This window comes from Hypanus sabinus, chromosome 19 (assembly GCF_030144855.1).
Source record: "Hypanus sabinus isolate sHypSab1 chromosome 19, sHypSab1.hap1, whole genome shotgun sequence".
NCBI lineage: Eukaryota > Metazoa > Chordata > Chondrichthyes > Myliobatiformes > Dasyatidae > Hypanus > Hypanus sabinus.
The window spans coordinates 38,420,936-38,440,351 of record NC_082724.1 but is presented as its reverse complement, the minus strand read 5'-3'; the positions used below and the strand labels follow the sequence as shown (position 1 = coordinate 38,440,351).

The window sequence follows — 19,416 nt, the reverse complement described above, 5'->3', positions numbered from 1 at the left end:
AGTAGTGGAAGGGGGTGGAATGTCTAAAGTAGATGGCACCAGAGTGAGGAGAGTATAATGTTTTCAAATGTGGTGCACAATGATGGGATGAGGGATCTGCAGCAAGTAGGTGTGTACAGGGAGTGGAGATGAAAGAATTAGGTTGGGTTAGACACATGCAGGAGATGAGGGGACATTGAAATTTACGCACTTTCAAAAACTAAAAATGAGCATTTGTGGGAAAAAGAACTTTCTAGGCTGCTTTATAAAGTTAAGCTTAGAAATCAAAGGTACTTTCAGTTGCAAAGAGGGGAAGGTACAAGACACTGGGGTTTTCTTAGTATGTGTTGAGACCTAGAGGAGATGTTGATGAAGGCTTGTTTATTGCAGCCGATCATCCTGAAGGAAATGTAGATAAGAGACAAAGAAGAAAATAAAACCCCAAGAATGATATGTGCATTGGAGAAGCAACAAGTATTTGGCAGATGATGTATATCTGAAACAAAAGGAATGCAGGAAATCGCGAAGCATGCAGCATTTGAGGATATAGAAAAAGTGTTGGGGCTTTAGCCTTTCTTTTGAACTGGTCAGTTTTGAAACACTGGAAAAGCTGGTTATCAGAAATTGTTGAAGTTAGGAAAGCTATAATGTGCTAAATCAGAAAATAAGACCCTGTACCTGGAGCTTAGTATTCCATTCAAGTCCAGTGTATGAGAAGCCAAAGGAACAAGAGATCAAAGTAGAAATGTGATGAAGAAGTAAAGGTGACAGGTAATTGGTGGATCTTGGTATAGATTGAAACGTGATTTTCTACAAAATGGGAGAAACACCCATTCTCCGTTTAGCTCCTTTACTCTAGAAGAAGCTGCATTGTGGCCATTGGATATGCTGTACTACAAAGTGAATTGCTGCACCACCTGGAAGGAGTGTTTATGTCACTGGATGGTATGAAAAAAAACAAATGATGGGGTATTTGTTGGCATTTCCATTGGTTACATGGAAGGATGCTTTGTAAAGTATAAAGTAGAGATGGATGACTGAACCAGAGTATCAATGGTCCTGACAAGATGATGGGAGGGAAGTGAAAGAGTGCATGGTGTGGCGTGGCATCAGCTGAAAGATGGTGGAAATTAGAACAATCTGTAAAATGTGGAGGCTGATCGGGTGGAAGGGGAGGTTAAGGAGAACTCTATCCATTTCTGCATGAGAAGAGAGATTGAGAGCAGAAATGGGAGAAATGGAACAGATGTGGTTGCAATTCCTGGCCAGTCACAGTTGGTTAGACTGGAAGATCTCAAAGCATTGCTATGGAAAGCATCAGAAAATAGGAGAGCTGGAGAAATTAAGAGTGGAATAGAATCCTTACAGAAAGCATAGTGGGAAGAGGTTTAGCAAGCACTCTCAGCTTGGGCTTGTAATGGGTTTTAGTCTGAAAATAAAACAACCACAAAAAGCAAGAGGGCAAGCTACAGAAGAATTGCAGCATATGAAACTGATACCAGGAAGGGGGTAGGCAGCAAAGGTAATAAAATTTCCAAGATCAGGAAGCAACTTCAATACAGTCATCAATCTACCAGAAAAAGAAGGTAGAGATATACAATGATCACTCCAGGTAGCCCATAAACTTCACCAATGATGAGGTGGGCCAAAGGTCCTGTTTCTGTGCTACATAACGTTATGATAAATTGTCCCATACATCTTCTCATTGATATGCAGCCTGTGCTTTGAAGCAACTGCTTTGTTTCTTTTTCCACACATGTTACCCAACTTACTGCATGTTTCTGATGTTTTCTGTTTTCATTTCAGATCTCCAGCATTTGCAAGTTTTGATTCCCGTAAACACTCTTTGATATGGAGATGGTGAGAAAGAGGATTATCAAAGTAAGAACAAGTTCAGCCAGCTGGAGGAGTACCAATTGGGTGTCTGTTCCAAGAAGAAACAAGGACCTCTCAGGCTGTCTTGATGTGGGATGGGGACAGAAAGGATTTGTGTCCATGGTGAAAACAAAGCAATTAACACCAAATAACTGGAAGGTATTAAGTAGCAGATGGCACCTAAAATATCACAGATTGGAAGTGACTTGGAGAGAGAAAACAGAGAAAGGCAAGAAGAAATCACTTCTATGGGACAAGCTCTCTATGGTAGAGTAAGCCCATGTGTGTACTGAACATGGCAGTATGCCCCTATGTGTTTGCTGAATTCAACAGTGAATCCAATCCCTTTGCTGAACTTGGCAGTGTAACGCCTATGCTTATCTTGGCAATGTGACGACACATCACATCGATTGTTTCTGTACTTACAACTGTTTCTCTCTCTGGAAATGCTGCCTGCCTTCGGCATTTCCAGTCTTATTATTTTAAATTTCAGGCAACCAGAGTCTATTCAGTTTAACCTTGGATATCATATTGAACTATGTTCTCAAGCAATATGCACAATACTGAGATCTGGCAAAATGTATTATATACCTCTTGAAATAATATTGGAAAAGTTTATTTGCTAAACTATAGCAACATGCATGAAGTGCTGGAGGAATTCAGCAAGTCGGGTATCATCTGTGGAGGGGAATAAATAATCCATGTTTTCAGTCTCGGCTGAAATGTCAACTGCTTATCCCCTTCAAAGATGCCGCCTGACTTGCTGACTTCCTCCAGCGTTTTATGTGTGTTTCTTAAGATTTCCAGCGTCTATAGAGTCTCTTGTGGTTTTGGTAAACTATATATGTATAACTAATCTATCCACATCCAATTGTAAATTTGGATCAGGTGTTGATATCAGTACAATCTATTGTGTAATTTATATCCATTTATAGCTTTTTTTTCTCTGATACACTTCAGGCGGCCTTGTGATCTGTACTAATTTAAAATAGTTCTGTGATCATTCCAGCTTGCATGTTTTCTCATTCTGTTCATTCAATAAGAATTATAATGTCCCTGAGTTCAGTAACAAGGCAATGTGACGTTTCTACAACTGTCTATAAAAAGTACTGGCAATAAAAATAAATTGGATCCAGACCAGAGTTATGAAATTTATAAAACTTGCTTTGGTCTGTACTTGTATCAACAATTATTGCTGGCTACATGAATTACAGATGATTCTCTCTGGTGTATTATGTGTCTGGAAGTTTTACAATTGAGTTGTATATTCTGTTAATAAGATAAAAGTATTAAATTTGAAGTGAATTCACATTTTAAAATTCTGATGGGTTCCCAATTTTAACCCATTATTCATAATTCAGCCTATTAAGCTCAATAAAATAATTTCACCTTAATCTAAATGGTCTGGTTATTTGACAGTTAAATGCATTGCAAAATGTAATAACATTGTGTCAGCACCACAAAGTTTTTTGTATTTATTTTTGTTCATTTTTCATCTGGATTTGTATAAGCAGATCTGTGATGTCCATTGCCAGGAAAAGCTGACCAAGGCTGTTCTTTTTTTTGTGCCATAAAGCTATTTTGACATACAAAGCTGATAGCAGGAATTTTTTGTAATAATGTATTTTGTTCACTGGGTGGATGTTAGATACAGACATATGGTTGACTTGTAATGTTTTCTTTGTTCAGGATTAATTAAGGACATGCATAAATTCTGGAATTGCCAGCAATATGCATTATCTATTAAAGAATTAAAAAGTACTTATTAAACTACATTACGGTATTACAAAGGAATGCAAATGTTATATGTATCATATTACTCAAGGTTTATATTTATTTACAAAATTTTATTCTGAAACAATACAAAAGAAATGTCAGAAGATTAAACAAGTTGTATATCTATTAATGTAATACGTTTTGAGAAATCTTTGCGGCCCCATTTTAAATGAGATTTTATCTCTTTTGCCAATATTACCATATACACACTCATAATTCACCTAAAGTGGGAATAACCAAGCATCAAATCAAATATCATGAATGAGCAAGCTAAGCAACCTGGCTATGTTTTGCTCAATTTAACAGAGGAATGATTTCTCTTCTGAAAAAGAAAATATTGTGTTTAACACATTTGTTGTACAGGTACACCACAGTAAGAAACAGCAGTAATAAACAGGTCAATAATTTTGTTTCACTAATGGGTTCTATTCACTCAATTTGTTTGATAGATTTCTGACCAAAAACAAAAACAATTGACATGTGTAGAATAAGAAAAAATAAATACTTAGTTACCTAAGATAATTTAGTTTTGGTTCTGTTCTCTGTTTCTGTCTTCAATGATCACAAGAAAGCAAAATCCAAAAGGATTTAGGTGACTCAAGTTTAAAATGGGTTGGAAAGATTCTGTGAAACAGATGAGTATCTTTTAAAACCTGACATGAAGGAAAAGATGGTGGTAGAGTATTCTAGGACAGTATGTTAAAGTTGCAGTCTTTTAAGAGGCAATGCACTAAAATTAGATTTTTAAATATGATCCTTAAAAAAGATGTTCCTTAAATGAAAGATACTGTGGATTTTCCCAAAATAAATCCATTCTAAGTTGGAACATGGACCAAGGATCTGAATTCTAGCATTGGACTGAGAATGATTGCCTGACAAGGTGGCATTTGACCTGGAGTCATAAAGATTGCAGCCCCATTAATCTCTGTAAGTGTTTCTCAGGATCATAGTCTCGTTCGTACTGGCTTCAATTGTTGCATCAATGATGAGAATGACTTGGAGTTTAAGGAGCTTATTAATCACAGATGTAAGGTATTTCTAGAATGGAAGCTGCACCATTCCTCAATAGAAAAGAAATAGAGAAGTCCTTCAAAAGAAAAAACAATCTATGACCTAAACATGGATGGTTGGTAAAAAGTGCACAGAAAGTCCAGCAACTTTTTTGGACAGTTGTGACATGATAAAGTATTTAATGCTGTCAAGGCCACCTAAAGCAAAAACACCTTCAGTCTGACCTCACTGACCACCAGCAGTGGAGTGGAGGGGATAAAAAGCAGGAATTACCAATTTGCTGGAACAATTTTTGTGTCCTTGGCATGAATGCCGTTGATTCCATCCCACAGCAAACTCTTTGACACAGCCTTATTGCTAATCGTGATTGACAATGTTTAAAAAAGCCTTATCCCAACTAAAATGTTACAAGTGATGCCCTCCCAGAAACTTGGTGATGAAGATCTTTAGTCATAAATGCACACCCTCATTATCCATTTCTGAGAAGACGAAATATTCCAAGGGATGCTATAGTTGCAGTAAGTATGAGCATTTTAAGAAAGTAAACAAACTCCAGACAAATCTGTTGTGACTATTGGGGAATACAGTCAGAAAGAAAGTCATTACCAGCATCTTCTACGACTGCCTTCTCTAAGTGGTTAAGGAACCGTGTCCTGAATCGAAGCATAGGCACCATCTATTCAGAGATATGTTCAGACATGATCTTCACTGGGAAGCAACTGGGGTAAAATGGATGGAGAGGGGGCTGAATCAGTCACTGCCTGTGGTCTTTTTGATCTTTTGAGCTCACTAAAACTTGTCACTGCACCGACCAAGAGGAGCTATGGAGCACTCTTCTCAAAATCAACTGCACACAGAAATTCGTCTCCATGCATCATGATTGCATGCAAGCCAAGACACTATCTCGTGGATCTACAGCAGAGCCAATATTGGTGAAGTTTGGTGTAAATAAAGTTGAGCTCTTTCTTCTGGACTCATTTCAAACTTTCCATTGCACTTCACATTCTGCAAACTTCCCAGTGGAGTGGTGCCACTGGAAAACTGTTCCTGCTAAGACAAACTGGATTCTAGACCCATGGTAATCCAAACCTCAGTATTCAAGCTACAGCACACAGGTAATGTTTGTACATACGCATAGGCACGAGCTGAACTGCAAGCCATTATCACCTCAGTCACCAAAGTATTTGAGAGGATGGGCTTTGCTTCAACATTTGCAAGATGAAGTTCCTTCACCAACCTGACCCCTCTGTACTGCTCTCTGACAGTGGAGGTTCATCGCAATGTGAGAGTACTTGAGCTACTTCCCATACCAAAGGTGCTGCCTCCTGGCAATGAAAACCTTGGTGAAATTCACCATTACTTTGGTGAATCGAGGAGAAGGGATTGAAGTTCAAGAGTTTAGAATCAGGTTTAATATCGCTGGCGTATGTCGTGAAATTTGTTCTGTTTGCAGCAGCAGCACAATCTAATACATAACAGGAAAAAAAGAATTACATTATATATACAATTTATTTATTTATGTGTATGTAACATTTAAATAAGCAGTGCAAATATAAAATTTAAAAAGCAGTGAGGAAGTGTTCATGGATATAGTGTCCATTCAGAAACCAGGTGGCAGAGGGGAAGAAGCATTGAGTGAGTGTGCCTTCAGGCTCCTGTACTAATTCCCTGATGGCAGCAATGAGAAGAGGGTATGTTAAAGGTGATGGGGGTCCTTAATGATGGATACCACCTTTTAAAGGCATCTCTCCCTGAAGATGTCCTGGATAATTCAGAGGCTAGTGCCCATGATGAATGGAGCTGACTAAGTTCACAATTTTCTGCAGCTTCTTTTGATCTTGTGCAGTAGCCACCACCCCACCCCCCCCCCCCCATACCAGACAATGATGCAGTCAGTTAGAAAGCTCTCCATGATACATTTGTAGAAATTTGTGAGCGCCTTTGGTGATGTACCAAATCTCCTCAAACTCCTAATGAAACATAGCCGCTGTGATGCCTTCTTTGTAGTTGCATTGGCATGTTAGGTCCAGGATAGATCCTCAGAGATATTGACCCCCAGGAACCTGAAATGGCTCGCTCTTTTCACTTCTGATCCCTCTGATGACAGTTGTGTGTTCCCTCATCGTACCCTTTCCAGATTGCACAAACAGTTCTTTGATCTCATTGAGATTGAGTGCAAAGTTGTTGTTGCAACACCACTCAACTAAATGGTATACCTCGTTCCTGTTTGCCCTCGTTACCATCTGAAATTCTGCAAACAGTAGTTGTATCATCAACAAATTTATAGATAGCGTTTGAGCTGTACCTAGCCACACAGTTATGGGTGTAGAGGTTGTAGACCAGTAGGCTAAGCATACTAAGATGTCAAAATGCACCAGTATTGATTGTCAGCGAGGTGGAGATGTTATTTCCAATCCACACAGATTGTGGTCTCCCGGTGAGAGAGTCAAGGATCCAGTTGCAGAGGGAGGTACAGAGGTCCAGGTTCTGGAGCTTTTCAATCAGAACTGTATGAATGATTGTGTTAAACGCTGAGCTGTAGCCAATAAATAGCATCCTGACACAGGTATTTCTATTGTTCAAGGCTGCGCGAAGAACCAATGAAATCACATCCATTGTAGACCTATTGTGGTGATAGGCAGTTTGTAATGGGTCCAGGTGCTTGCTGAGACAAGAGTTAATTATGGCCGTCACCAACTGCTCAAAGCACTTCACCATAAATGTGAGTTCACCAGTTCAGACCAGACAGAAAACTCATGGTATTAGGAGTGGCATTGATCTTTCTATATGCTTCTGAAATTCAGCATGCATCTCATGGCACTGGAAGTATACTGCCAGTACTGACTTTTCAATATCCTCCAAATTCACTTGAAGGATGCAAAGCCACATCAGTGTCTTCTTTGAGAACAACAGAGACCACAGTGCACTCAATCTGGGCATGTTGTTATTTGCATGCCTAATACCAGACGCCTGAGTTGGCCATTCTTTTCCAAGTGCAGACAGGGGAAGAGTTTGCCAGGCAGACAAAGGAAAAGGTTCAGACATTTGTTTAAAGCCCCCTTGAAAAACATGCCTCTGGGAATCCCACGCACAAGAATATTTGCAGTAGAGAAGTGGCATACAGAAGCACAAAGAAGTCTTGCATTAAAGATGAATGGAACAGATCACCCTGAGAGCAATGCACACAAAATGCTGAAGGAACTCAGCAGGTCAGGCAGCATTTATGGAAATGAATAAATAGTCGATGTTTCAGGCTGAGACCGTTCTTCAGGACCAAAGAGTAAGGGGGAAGACTCCAAAGGGGTAGGGCAAGGAGGATATCAAGAAGGTGATAGATGAAGCCGGGTGGGTTGGGAAGAAAAGTGCTGGAGAAGAAAGGATCTGATTGGTGAGAAGAATGGACCGTAGTGGAAAGAAAAGGAGGAGGAGAGACACAGGGAGGTGATAGACTGATGAAAAGAGGCAAGAGGCCATAATGGGGAATAGAAGGGGGGGTGGAGGGAAAATTCTTTTAAATGGAAGGAGAAATCGATATTCATGCCATCAAGTTCGAGACTACCCCAGATGGAATGTAAGGTGTTGCTTCTCCACCCTGAGAACAGCCTTACTGCATCACGAGACAAAGCCATGGACCGACGTGTTGGAATTGGAATAGGAATTAAAATGTTTGGCCACCAAGAATTTCTGCATTTGTCGGATGGAATGGAGGTGCCTGATGAAGCAGTCCCCTGGTTTATGATGGGTCTCACCAATGTAGAGAAGGCTGCATCGGGAGCACTGGATACAATAAATGACCCCAGCAGATTCACAGGTGAAGTGTTGCCTCACCTAGAAGGGCTGTTTGGGGCCCTGAATGGACCTTGTGAATTATTTACCTGCATCCCCCTCCAGTTTGATCAGAGCCGAATTGGCTGAAACGATGGTTGAAACAATAATTAGAGCTTGGGTAAACAGCTGTAATGAATAATTTGCATAAGCATTTAAAAAAAGCAAGGAAGTGAAAAATCAGGTAGATGATTTGAACTAGCTGCTTAATGAGTAGTGTAAATACATATTATTCTATGATTTCTGTTTTTGATAGAAGAAAAGATTTGATGACAACAAAATTTGAATGTAACTTGATATTGCATTGACAATTACATTGCTGATATAATTTTAAATATGCCTTGCTGCAATTATTTTAAGTTATCACACCTATTTGTGCAAATTGTTGGCCAACAGAAGGCCATGAAATTTGGCTTTATTGCCAAGGGCTGGGGAAGTGAAGGGAGAGAGGGCAGGAGTGCAGGGGAAAGAGTTGGACTTAATATCTGTGCTTCTTTTGGGAGGAGGATTTTGGTTTTTTTTACCCTCTCAGTAATTTGCTTTCAGACTCACAGATGAAGGAATATGTGGTGAGGTACTGGAGTAAGGGAGGGGAGTGAAATGATGTATCTCCAAAGAAATGGGGAAATAAAGCAGCAAAGCAATCTCTGAAAAATAGTATGCACTAAAAAGACTTTAATATTTTAACATTTTACATCAAAAAAAGTACACAAATTCTTGTCCTTTTCAAAACGGACAGAAAGAACACATTTATGGTTTCAAAATGCAACTGGCAATCAAGGCTGTTTCAACACTGGCTCTTCAATTGAAGCAACCAAAAACTTATTTCATGTATCTTTCCATTTTCCATAGTGTATATTCACTCTGAAGTAATAAACCTTACTCTTCTTCAATAGCCACTAATGATAAAGCATTCAAAATATAAATACGAAAATGTACTTTTAATCCCCTCTTTTGTTTCTCGGGAGTTAACTCTTCTTATGTCCCTTAGATTTGCTGCTTTCACCAATGGGTGATTCAAAACTTCAAGTTTCTCGATTGTTCTGAAAAATAGCTCAGTGTGTCAAATATTTCTTTGTAACTGAAACATCTCACATCTTATCCTTAATCCTATTTTTCAGAGCTGGTTTTTTTTATCATAACTCCCTGAGTGATCTTATAGGTCTATCTTCTGTCTCTCTGGTGCTATTATATTTTATGTCCACAGAAATAGTATTAGAACCTCTTCCAGAATTATTTCCCTTCCCACCTTTCAAATATTTGGAAGATGATCAATAGCTGTATCCCTGATCCTTTTCAAAGTTCAAAGTAAATTTATTTTCAAAGGACATTTATGTCACCATATGCAACCCCGAGATTCATTTTCTTCTGGGTATTAGCAATAAATACAAGAGAAATGGCACCCAACAGGATGGACAAACAATGTGCAAAGACAAAAAGAAAGAAAATAATAAGAATAAATAAGCAATAAATTTTGTGAGGCTTTGACTAGGTGTAGCATGTGCCTTCAGACTACTATTTCTTTCATCTGAAAATATTTTATTCAGATGTGAAACGCCTTCACATTTAGAACCTGCCATTTAGTGGACTATATTCCTTTGAGTTTTGAAGCCCCATCCCCATTAGAATACTTCATTCTAATTAAAATCACTGAATAAAAGTTAATCCACTTCCAAATTTATCATGTACTTCCTGGCCCCACTGGAAAACCCAGAGATTACACAGATATCATATAGTTAGTCATCTGTAGTCAACGGAAGACTCAAATGATGGATTTTTAAGAAATTATACTTCTCCAGAGGCCAAGTAGCACATTCTCTGTGTGTGGCCTCCGTTGGTCGTGGTTGACCATGGGTACTGTGTCTCTGGTAGTCACTGGTTTGCTGAGCAGCGTCGACTGTGGCTATTGAGGCTGATGCTGGAACGGCAGGCTCTGCCACAGTTGCTGCAAGTGTAGGGCATCGTGGAATTGTTGTCCTCTGTCCGCTGTGCTCTCCGTTTAGCACTCCGCTCCTCAAACTGATTCAGGATCACCCTTTCGCCTTGCTCCAGGTGTTGCTGAAGAGTACCTCGCCATTTGTTGCGGCCATCTGCTGTATCCTCCCAGCAGTCTGTGTCGATTTTTAAGGCTTTCATGTTGTGCTTACAGGGGTCCTTGAAGTGAAGCTGGGGTCTACCAAAGTTCCTCTTGCCTGTTGCTAGTTCTCTGTAGAGGATATAGCACATTCATTTCTACTTAGAACTGTTGTAATATTCGCTGCCAATGCTTCATCATGTGGCCAATATTCCACCCTAATTTTAATTACACATGAAATGTTTCTGCAATATATTTTATCTTTGCTTGTCTGTGTATTTTCTACAAATGGATAGTAATTAGTCAAACAGGATTATCTGGTAAGATTTTTTTTAAACTGCCAATTCTGAAAATCCAAAACAGAAAATACTCGAAAAACTCAGCAAGTCCAGCCACAACTGTGTTAAGGAAAACGGTCAATGCTTCAGGTTAAGGATTCAGCCGTGTACAATCTGCCTCTGTCTCCTTAGGAAAATCCATAAACAGACTGATTGTTCCACATTGACTCTATCTTTCCTCTTCTAGTCCAATCTCTTCCCACTTCAAAGTTCAAAATACCAAAGTAAACTTATTATCAAAATTTATTTTCTAGCAGGAATTCACCGTAAATACAAAGAAGCTCAATAGAATCAATGAAAGACTGTACATAACAAGACGGACAAACAACCACTGTGCAAAAGATAACAAGCTACAAATAAATAAACAAACAGAAAATAAGCATTGAGAACCTGAGATGAAAAGTCCCTTGAAGGTGAATTCGTAGCTTCTGGGAACAGTTCAGTCATGGGGTGAGTTAAAGTATCCACTCTACGTCACGATCCTGATTGCTCAGGGGTATAGCTGTTCTTGAACCTAATGTTGTAGGTCCTGAAGCTCCTGTACCTCCTTCCTGATGGCAGCAGCAAGAAGAAAGCATGGCCTGGAAGGTAGGGGTCCTTGATAGATGCTGCTTTCCTGCAATAATAGTATTTATGATACTCTGCCACTTTCACCATTTCTAACTTTCTTGTTCCAGTTGGCTCATCTTCACCATAGACGTATCTGCATCTCACATCAGTAGGGCTCTTTGGTTGAACTTGGTTTGAGATGTGTCTATTTTAACGCAAGAAGCATCATGAACACAGTGGATGAGCTTAGTGGATCAGAACTTGGAGCTATGATGTTGTGACTTGGATGGTGCAGGGGCAGGAATGGTTACTAAGAGTACCAGGCTTTAGATGTTTCAGAAAGGACAGGGAGGAAGAAAAAGAGGTGGTGAGGTGGCATTGCTGATCAGAGATAATGTCATGGCTGCAGAAAAGGAGGAATTGCCCATGGAGGGATTGTCTATGAGTCTCTATGGGAGGAAGTTAGAAGCAGGAAGGGGTCAATAACTCTACTGGGTGTTTTTTTTATAGACCACCCAATAGTTACAGGGAGAGGAGCAGATAGGGAGACAGATTCTAGAAAGGTGTAATAATAACAGCGTTGTTATGGTGGGAGGTTTTAATTTCCCAGATATTAATTGGCATCTCTCCAGAGCAAGGGGTTTAGATGAGGTGGAGTTTGTTAGGTGTGTTCAGGAAGGTTTCCTGACACAATATTTAGATAAGCCTACAAGAGGGGAGGCTGTACTTCATCTGGTATTGTGAAATGAACCTGGTCAGGTGTCAGGGCTCTCAGTGGGAGAGCATTTTGGAGATAGTAATCACAATTTTGGAGATAGTAATCACAATCACACTCCTTTATCATAGCATTAGAGAGGGATACGAACAGGCAAGTTAGGGAAGTGTTTAATTGGAGTAAGGGGAAATATGAAGCTATCAGGCAGGAACTTGGAAGCATAAATTGGGAACAGATGTTCTCAGGCAAATGTATGGCAAAAATGTGGCAAATGGTCAGGGGATATTTGTGTGGTGTTCTGCATAGGTACATTCCAATGAGACAGGGAAAGGATGGTAGGGTACAGGAACTGTAGTGTACAAAGACTGTTGAAAATGTAGTCAAGGAGAAAAGAAAAGCTTACAAAAGGTAAAAAAAAAATTAAGTAATGATAGAGATCTAGAAGATTATAAGGCTAGCAGGAAGGAACTTAAGAATGAAATGAGGAGAGCCAGAAGGGACCATGAGAAGGTCTTGGCGAGCAGGATTAAGGAAAACCCCAAGGCATTCTACAAGTATGTGAAGAGCAAGAGGATATGATGTGAGAGAATAGGACCAACCAAGTGTGACAGTGGAGAAGTGTGTATGGAACCGGAGGAGATAGCAGAAATATTTAATGAATATTTTGCTTCAGTATTCACTACAGAATAGGATCTTGGCAATTGTAGGGATGATTTAAAGTGGATTGAAAAGCTTGAGCATTTAGACATTAAGAAAGAGGATGTGCTGGAGCTTTTTGAAAGCATCAAGTTGGATAAGTCTCCGGGACCAGGCGAGCTGTAGCCCAGACTACTGTGGGAAGCGAGGGAGGAGATTGCTGAGCATCTGGCAGTGATTTTTGCATCATCAGTGGGGACAGGAGAGGTTCTGGAGGATTGCAGGTTTGCAGATGTTGTTCCCTTATTCAAGAAAGGGAGCAGAGATAGCCCAGGAAATTATAGACCAATGAATCTTACTTCAGTGATTAGTAAGTTGATAGAAAAGATCCTGAGAGGCAGGATTTATGAACATTTGGAGAGGCATAATATGATTAGGAATAGTCAGCATGGCTTGTGAAAGGTAAGTCGTGCCTTACAAGCCTGATTGAATTTTTTGAGGATGTGACTAAACACATTGATGAAGGTAGAGCAGCAGATGTAGTGTATATGGATTTCAGCAAGGCATTTGATAAGGAACCCCATGCAAGGCTTATTGAGAAAGTAAGGAAGCATGGGATCCAAGGGAACTTGGCTTTGTGTATTCAGCATAGGTTTGCCCACAGAAGGCAAAGAGTGGGTGTAAACAGATCATATTCTGCATGTAGGTGTGCCTTGGGGATCTGTTCTGGGACCCCTACTCTTTGTGATTTTTATAAGTGATCTGGTTGAGGAAGTGGAGGGATGGGTTAGTAAATTTTCTGATGACACAAAGGTTGGGTTGTGTGGATAGCGTGGAGGGCTGTCAGAGGTTACAGGGGGACATTGATAGGATGCAAAACTGGCTGAAAAGTGGCAGATGGAGTTCAACCCAGATTAGTGTGAAGTGGTTCATTTTGGTAGGTCAAATATGAAGGAAGAAAATAGTATTAATGGTAAGGCTCCTGGCAGTGTGAAGGATCAGAGGGATCTTGGGGTCCAGGTCCATAGGACACTCAGTACTGCTGTGCAGGTTGACACTGTGGTTAAGAAGGTATACGGTGCATTGGCCTTCATCAATTGTGGGATTGAGTTTAAGAGCCAAGAGGTAATGTTGCAGCTATATAGGACCCTGGTCAGACCCCACATGGAGTACTATGCTTTGTTCTGGTCACGTCACTACAGGAAGGATGTGGAAACTGTAGACAGGGTGTAGAGGAGATTTACAAGGATGTTTCCTGGATTGGGGAGCATGCCTTATGAAAACAGGTAGAGTGAACTCAGCCTTTTTCCCTGGGAGCGGCAGAGGATGAGAGGTGACCTGACAGAGGTGTATAAGATGATGAGAAGCTTTGATCATGTGGATAGTCAGATGCTTTTTCCAGGGCTGAAATGGCTAAAACATGAGAGAGCACAGTTTTAAGGTGCTTGGAAGTAGGTACAGAGGAGATGTCAGGGGTAAGTTTTTTACGCAGAGAGTGGTGAGTGCATGGAATGGGCTGCCTGCGACGGTGGTGGAGGCGGATACGATAGGGTCTTCTTAGAGATTCCTGGATAGGTACATGGAGCCAAGAAAAATCTAGGGCTATGGGTAATGTCGTGTTTTCTTGAGCCCCACAGACGACCAGGAGACGCAGAAGATTCTTCAAGAAGTGTTAAACTTTAATTTGCAAATCAAAGCTGAGACAATCATTGAGCTAGTCGCTGATTGCCCACCGATCCTTGTACAAAGCATTTTTTATCCCAATCTCCTGGTTTAGTTGCATTAGCATATCCAATCGGTCTACAGTTGCCTATAACTAGTACATCAGCCATTATTGTTTCTACCCATTAACTTAATCATGTTCTAATCTACATCTCTTAGCTAGCCTCTCATTAACACACCATTATCTTCTTATTTGGCTACATTCTTAAGTCACTGATGTGTTCAATAGTATGGAGACAATACAGAGATTTCATTCTCCTACTAAATTGGATTCATGCATAGCAAATAGCAAACACAAAGCTGGCTACATAGTTTTGGTTACACAGCAAACAATGCAACTTTTATGCTCCAATAGTAACATTAGGTTTGGCACAGCATTGTGGGCTGAAGGGCCTGTATTGTGCTGTAGGTTTTCTATGTCTCTAACCAGTCACTTCCATCAGCACACTCATTTGCTTGGCTGAACTTGTTCTCACACTGAACAACTTCTTCAGCTCTGTCCTCTTTCTCCTGATCATGGAGTGAATGTTCTGAGTATGGAGCAGTGGGAGGAGACTGCTTGTTCTGAGATTGGCAGAGATTCTTTCATGTGAACGTTTTGGAATACTGAACACTATCAGAAATTCAACATTAAAACAGAGTGTAAAAAAACCCGAAGTATCTTATTATGATAGTCTCTTTTGCCTTAATCCTGATTGACTTGTGTATTTCCACATTTTCTATCATTCATTTCAACCCATGCGTCATGTACCTTATTGCTTCAGAGGAAATTATGTAATGGCAGGCAAAAGTTGTGAAGTAAGTTAGGGCATATATATCTAGCGATTGACTTTGGTTACCATTTTCCAGGTCTTAATGTGTATCGTGGATTTAATTTGGAGTACAGCTCTGAACAATGGGTTCCTAAAAGCAGTGAATCCCATTGGTGTGGATTCGAATCAGGAGGTGTGTGTGGTTTCAAAATAATCATTGAACATACGTTGTAAATATGGAGTTGTCCTTTGATAAAATACCTATCGAGCCCCGAGCTGGGCCAGCGGACCTTTCGGTCGTTAGCGTCTTGTTTTGTCGAGTAAAGAAGCTGCGTTGTATCTACCAGTAATTTTCTCCAGTAACTTCATTCACACAATAACATTAGGTGTCAGGAGAGGACCCACAGTGTGGCCAGCGATCTTAGCAGTCAGTCTAAATGGGTGAGTATTTTAGAAAAACTAGCACCCACCCTTGGATCTGTTCTGGTCGCTGGTGCACGGGAACAGGAGGTATACGAACACGGAGAGCTGAACTGGTAGATAGAAAAGTAGTGTGAGCGTTTATGTAAGACTGGAAACTCTTGAGTGTTAATTTGGTGAGACGGTGCCACCAGTTGCGAAGGGTGGTTACCGACGGTCCGGGTCGTCGGAGTGGGGGCGTGTATATTCGTTCGCGGAGCTGCATTTTAGCATGCTCGCTCTGCGAGAGTGATGCAGAAGAATAGAGAAGGCATCTTGAGTCCGGGTGCTCAAAAGCGGCAGATTGCGGAGAACACACTCTGCGGTTTTAAGTCGGGACTGTTTAACTGGTATCCGTCATTTATATTTTGTGTAGTGTGGGAATTAGTCTAGAGATATTTCAGGGAGGGGTTTTACCCAGATGTATCCGTTAGGGTGGCACCTATAGAGGTCAGGCTGAGAACCCGGATTATACGAGCCAGTCCATGACTGATTACAACCATTCATAAACCCTCCCGGGGAGGAACAGAACATTTCGTCAGAGTTGCCCTGGCGCAAGTTCGAGGAAATGGTTGAAATTCACCAGATATACACATGTTGGTAGAAGCGAAGTGCTCGAGGAATTTGTGGGACAGTGTGGCCCAGGGGTGCGGGACGGAAGATGGGAACGGCAGCAATGAAGAAAGATATCGCTCTTTTAAAGGGGAAGTGAGGCAGCGACTGGGGGAGGTGAGAGTAACTGGGGAACGATAACGGCTTTGATTCAAAGAGCTGATGAGACAGACATGAATTATGCAGAACAGAAATATCGAGTGTACGGGGAGTATTCCGGGTTGGATAATCCAAGGAGGGACGACCCAGTCTTCCTGGAAATGCTGAAGGAAGGCCTGAGCTCAGCCCATCAGGAAGTTTTAGATTTAAGCGTAACGGTGAGGTCGACCTACTCTGCGATAGTTTCGTGGGCCAGAGAAGTAGACCAAAGGAAGTGCGAGAGAAATCGCTACAGGGGATGCAGCTGCTGTGACGACCCAGGGGGTTTGTTGTGCTTGCCGGCGGCCAAGGCAATTGCTGGAGTAGACGGGGGAGGATAAAGGAGTTGATAAGCTACAGGTTCGGCCAGTTGGAGCATGGTTGGAGGCAGTCCAAAAAAAAAGAGGAAAGAAAAGCAGGTGAACGTCACAGTAGGCAGGTAATCTGCCACCCCATCGGCTCCCAGTCTGACTGGCGATCAGATCATAGCGCTAGGTCAGAAAAAGATGTGGCGGCTGCCCACACTGCCGGCGCTGGTGACCCGCGAATGGACACGACAGCATGGTTAGGGAGCCGGCAATCTGATATGCTAGATCGTATCGATAACTGACCTACCCTTGCCAACAACCGGACAGGCTAGTTATATAGCTAGTCCTGACGAAGGGTCTCGGCCCGAAACGTCGACAGCGCTTCTCCCTATAGATGCTGCCTGGCCTGCTGTGTTCCACCAGCATTTTGTGTGTGTTGTTTAGGTTATTTATGTCACGGGCGTAGGAGGGAAAACAGTGAAAGCAGAAAGAAGCGAGTCGGATACTCCAATCGGCGGAGTGCAGCTTCCAATGTATCTCTGGGCTTGTCCGAATAATGAAGGCACTGTCATTGGAATGGACATCCTAAGGGAAGCAGGAACCGCTATAGATTCTGAAGAGGGAGAAATAATATGGAAAATTCAAGGGCAGCGAACATGTACAACCAATACTCAACCTGGCTAGCATTTTCGCAGCTGCCACAACCATCAGAGACTGGAGCCAGCAGCGTGGGCTAGATACAACCAAGGCTGTGGTCGAATAAAGACAAACCCAGTTAAATGGTGGGGGGGGGGGGGGTATAAATCCCATAAGCAGTATCCTCTAAAAACTGACGCACCCGAGTATACTCAGAGAGACTCCGGCAACTACTAACTCGCCTAAATGGCCAGTAAAGAAGCCCAGTGGATCATATCCTTTAACAATCGGCTAACAATCCTTAAGACCATACCGAGATTACATCCGATAGCGGCGAGCCCTCAACAATCCTAAATGGCTTGTCTTCAAAACAAAGTTATTTTTTTCTGTCCTGTCTATCGCTGTTGGATTTTGGTGGCTCCCCTTGGCATCTGAGTCCCGTGACCGATTTGGCTTTATCTTGAGTGGGCAGCAATTTACGTGGGCCAGATTCCCCTAGGAATTCCACAATAGTCCAGCCATTTTTCATAACGTTATGGCGCAGACTCTGGAAAAGCTCAATCTAATGAGAATAGGTTGAGTGAACTCGGCCTTTTCTCCTTGGAGCGACTGAGGATGAGAGGTGACTTGATAGAGGTGTATAAGACGATGAGAGGCATTGATCGTGTGGATAGTCAGAGGCTTTTTCTCAGGGCTGAAGTGGTTGTCACAAGAGGACACAGGTTTAAGGTGCTGGGGAGTAGGTACAGAGGTAAGGTTTTTTTACACAGAGAGTGGTGAGTGCGTGGAATGGGCTTCCGGTAACGGTGGTGGAGGCGGATACGATAGGGTCTTTTTAAGAGGCTTTTAGATAGATACATGGAGCTTAGTAAAATAGAGGGCTATAGGTAAGCCTAGTAATTTCTAAGGTAGGGACGTGTTCGGCACAGCTTTGTGGGCCGAAGGGCCAGTATTGTGCTGTAGGTTTTCTATGGTTCTGTGTTTCTAAATCCCTCCCGGTCGACGCTCTTACAATATATAGAGGATCTATTGACCGCTTCGGAAGATGAAGCAGGTAATTTAGGGGCTGCGAGAGGAGGGGTCTAAAATCAGTCCACGCAGAACTCAGAGAGGAAAGGAAAGCGTACAGTACCCACTCCCCAGGAGAGGAAGGACATGTCAGATGACAGACGTTCGGCAATCAACTTCATGTCCCGCGCAGCAAACGTAGGGGGAGTGAGAGTCTATTCAATTTCAAATTAGGATTCTCAGTACTGGTGGTCCCGATACAGGCCTTGATTAAAGGAGGACCCCCTCCCCGGAGGAAGTAAAATAGGGGCCTGATGTGGAAAAGGTTTTTACAGACATCACGAAAGCCCTGGTCTCTCTGCACCCGCGCTAGGATTACCAGATGCGATTCGCCCCTTTCAACAATACTGCAGCAAAGCAATAGTGGTGTATTCAAGGAAACAGACACCTATTGCAATAAGATTGCGCCGCGGGGGCAGTGCGAGGAGGTGAGCGGGACACCTCATACAACACGCACCCCGGACCACTGCAGAGCTCCTGAATACCGGGCATTCAGCACGCACACAGCAACTGCTGGAAGAGGAGGCAGTAATTACAGTTAGAGCTCACCAGAAAGGGGACAGTTTGGAGCAGAAAGGAAATGAGTGGGCAGATATCACTGCCGAGAAGGCAGCAAAGGAACAAGAAGTAATTGGAATTGCAAGTGTGCAGGAAGAAACCACGGAAGCCAGTTAAGTAAACTTATACCAAGAGGTGGAGACAGAAGAGAAGGAGAAAGGGAGCAGATAGGAGCTGGACCCACGGAGTGGAGGGAGTCGCGGTGGCCCCACCATTTATTAGACAGATCCTACTGAAGTGTTATCATGGTGTGATGCATCAGGGAAGCCAGCGCATGATACGACCCTCTAGAAGGACTGGCGATGGGGGGGGGGGGGGATGTTGAGAAATTCTGCCACCCTTGTATCTTTTGTTCCCAGCATTACCCTGGTAAGGGCAGAAATCT

The 19,416-nt window shown here is 42.0% G+C and overlaps 1 protein-coding gene across 1 annotated transcript in view; it reads left to right on the top strand.

Annotated features, from left to right (window-relative positions):
* Window positions 1–3,680, top strand: part of rybpb (RING1 and YY1 binding protein b) — a 132,992-nt gene extending 129,312 nt beyond the window's left edge. Inside the window, exon 6 of the mRNA XM_059944334.1 lies at window positions 1,786–3,680. Coding sequence (XP_059800317.1) covers window positions 1,786–1,829 — 44 coding nt within the window. The 3' untranslated portion in view covers window positions 1,830–3,680. The remainder of the gene's footprint in view (window positions 1–1,785) is intronic.
* The last annotated feature ends 15,736 nt before the right edge of the window (window positions 3,681–19,416 follow it).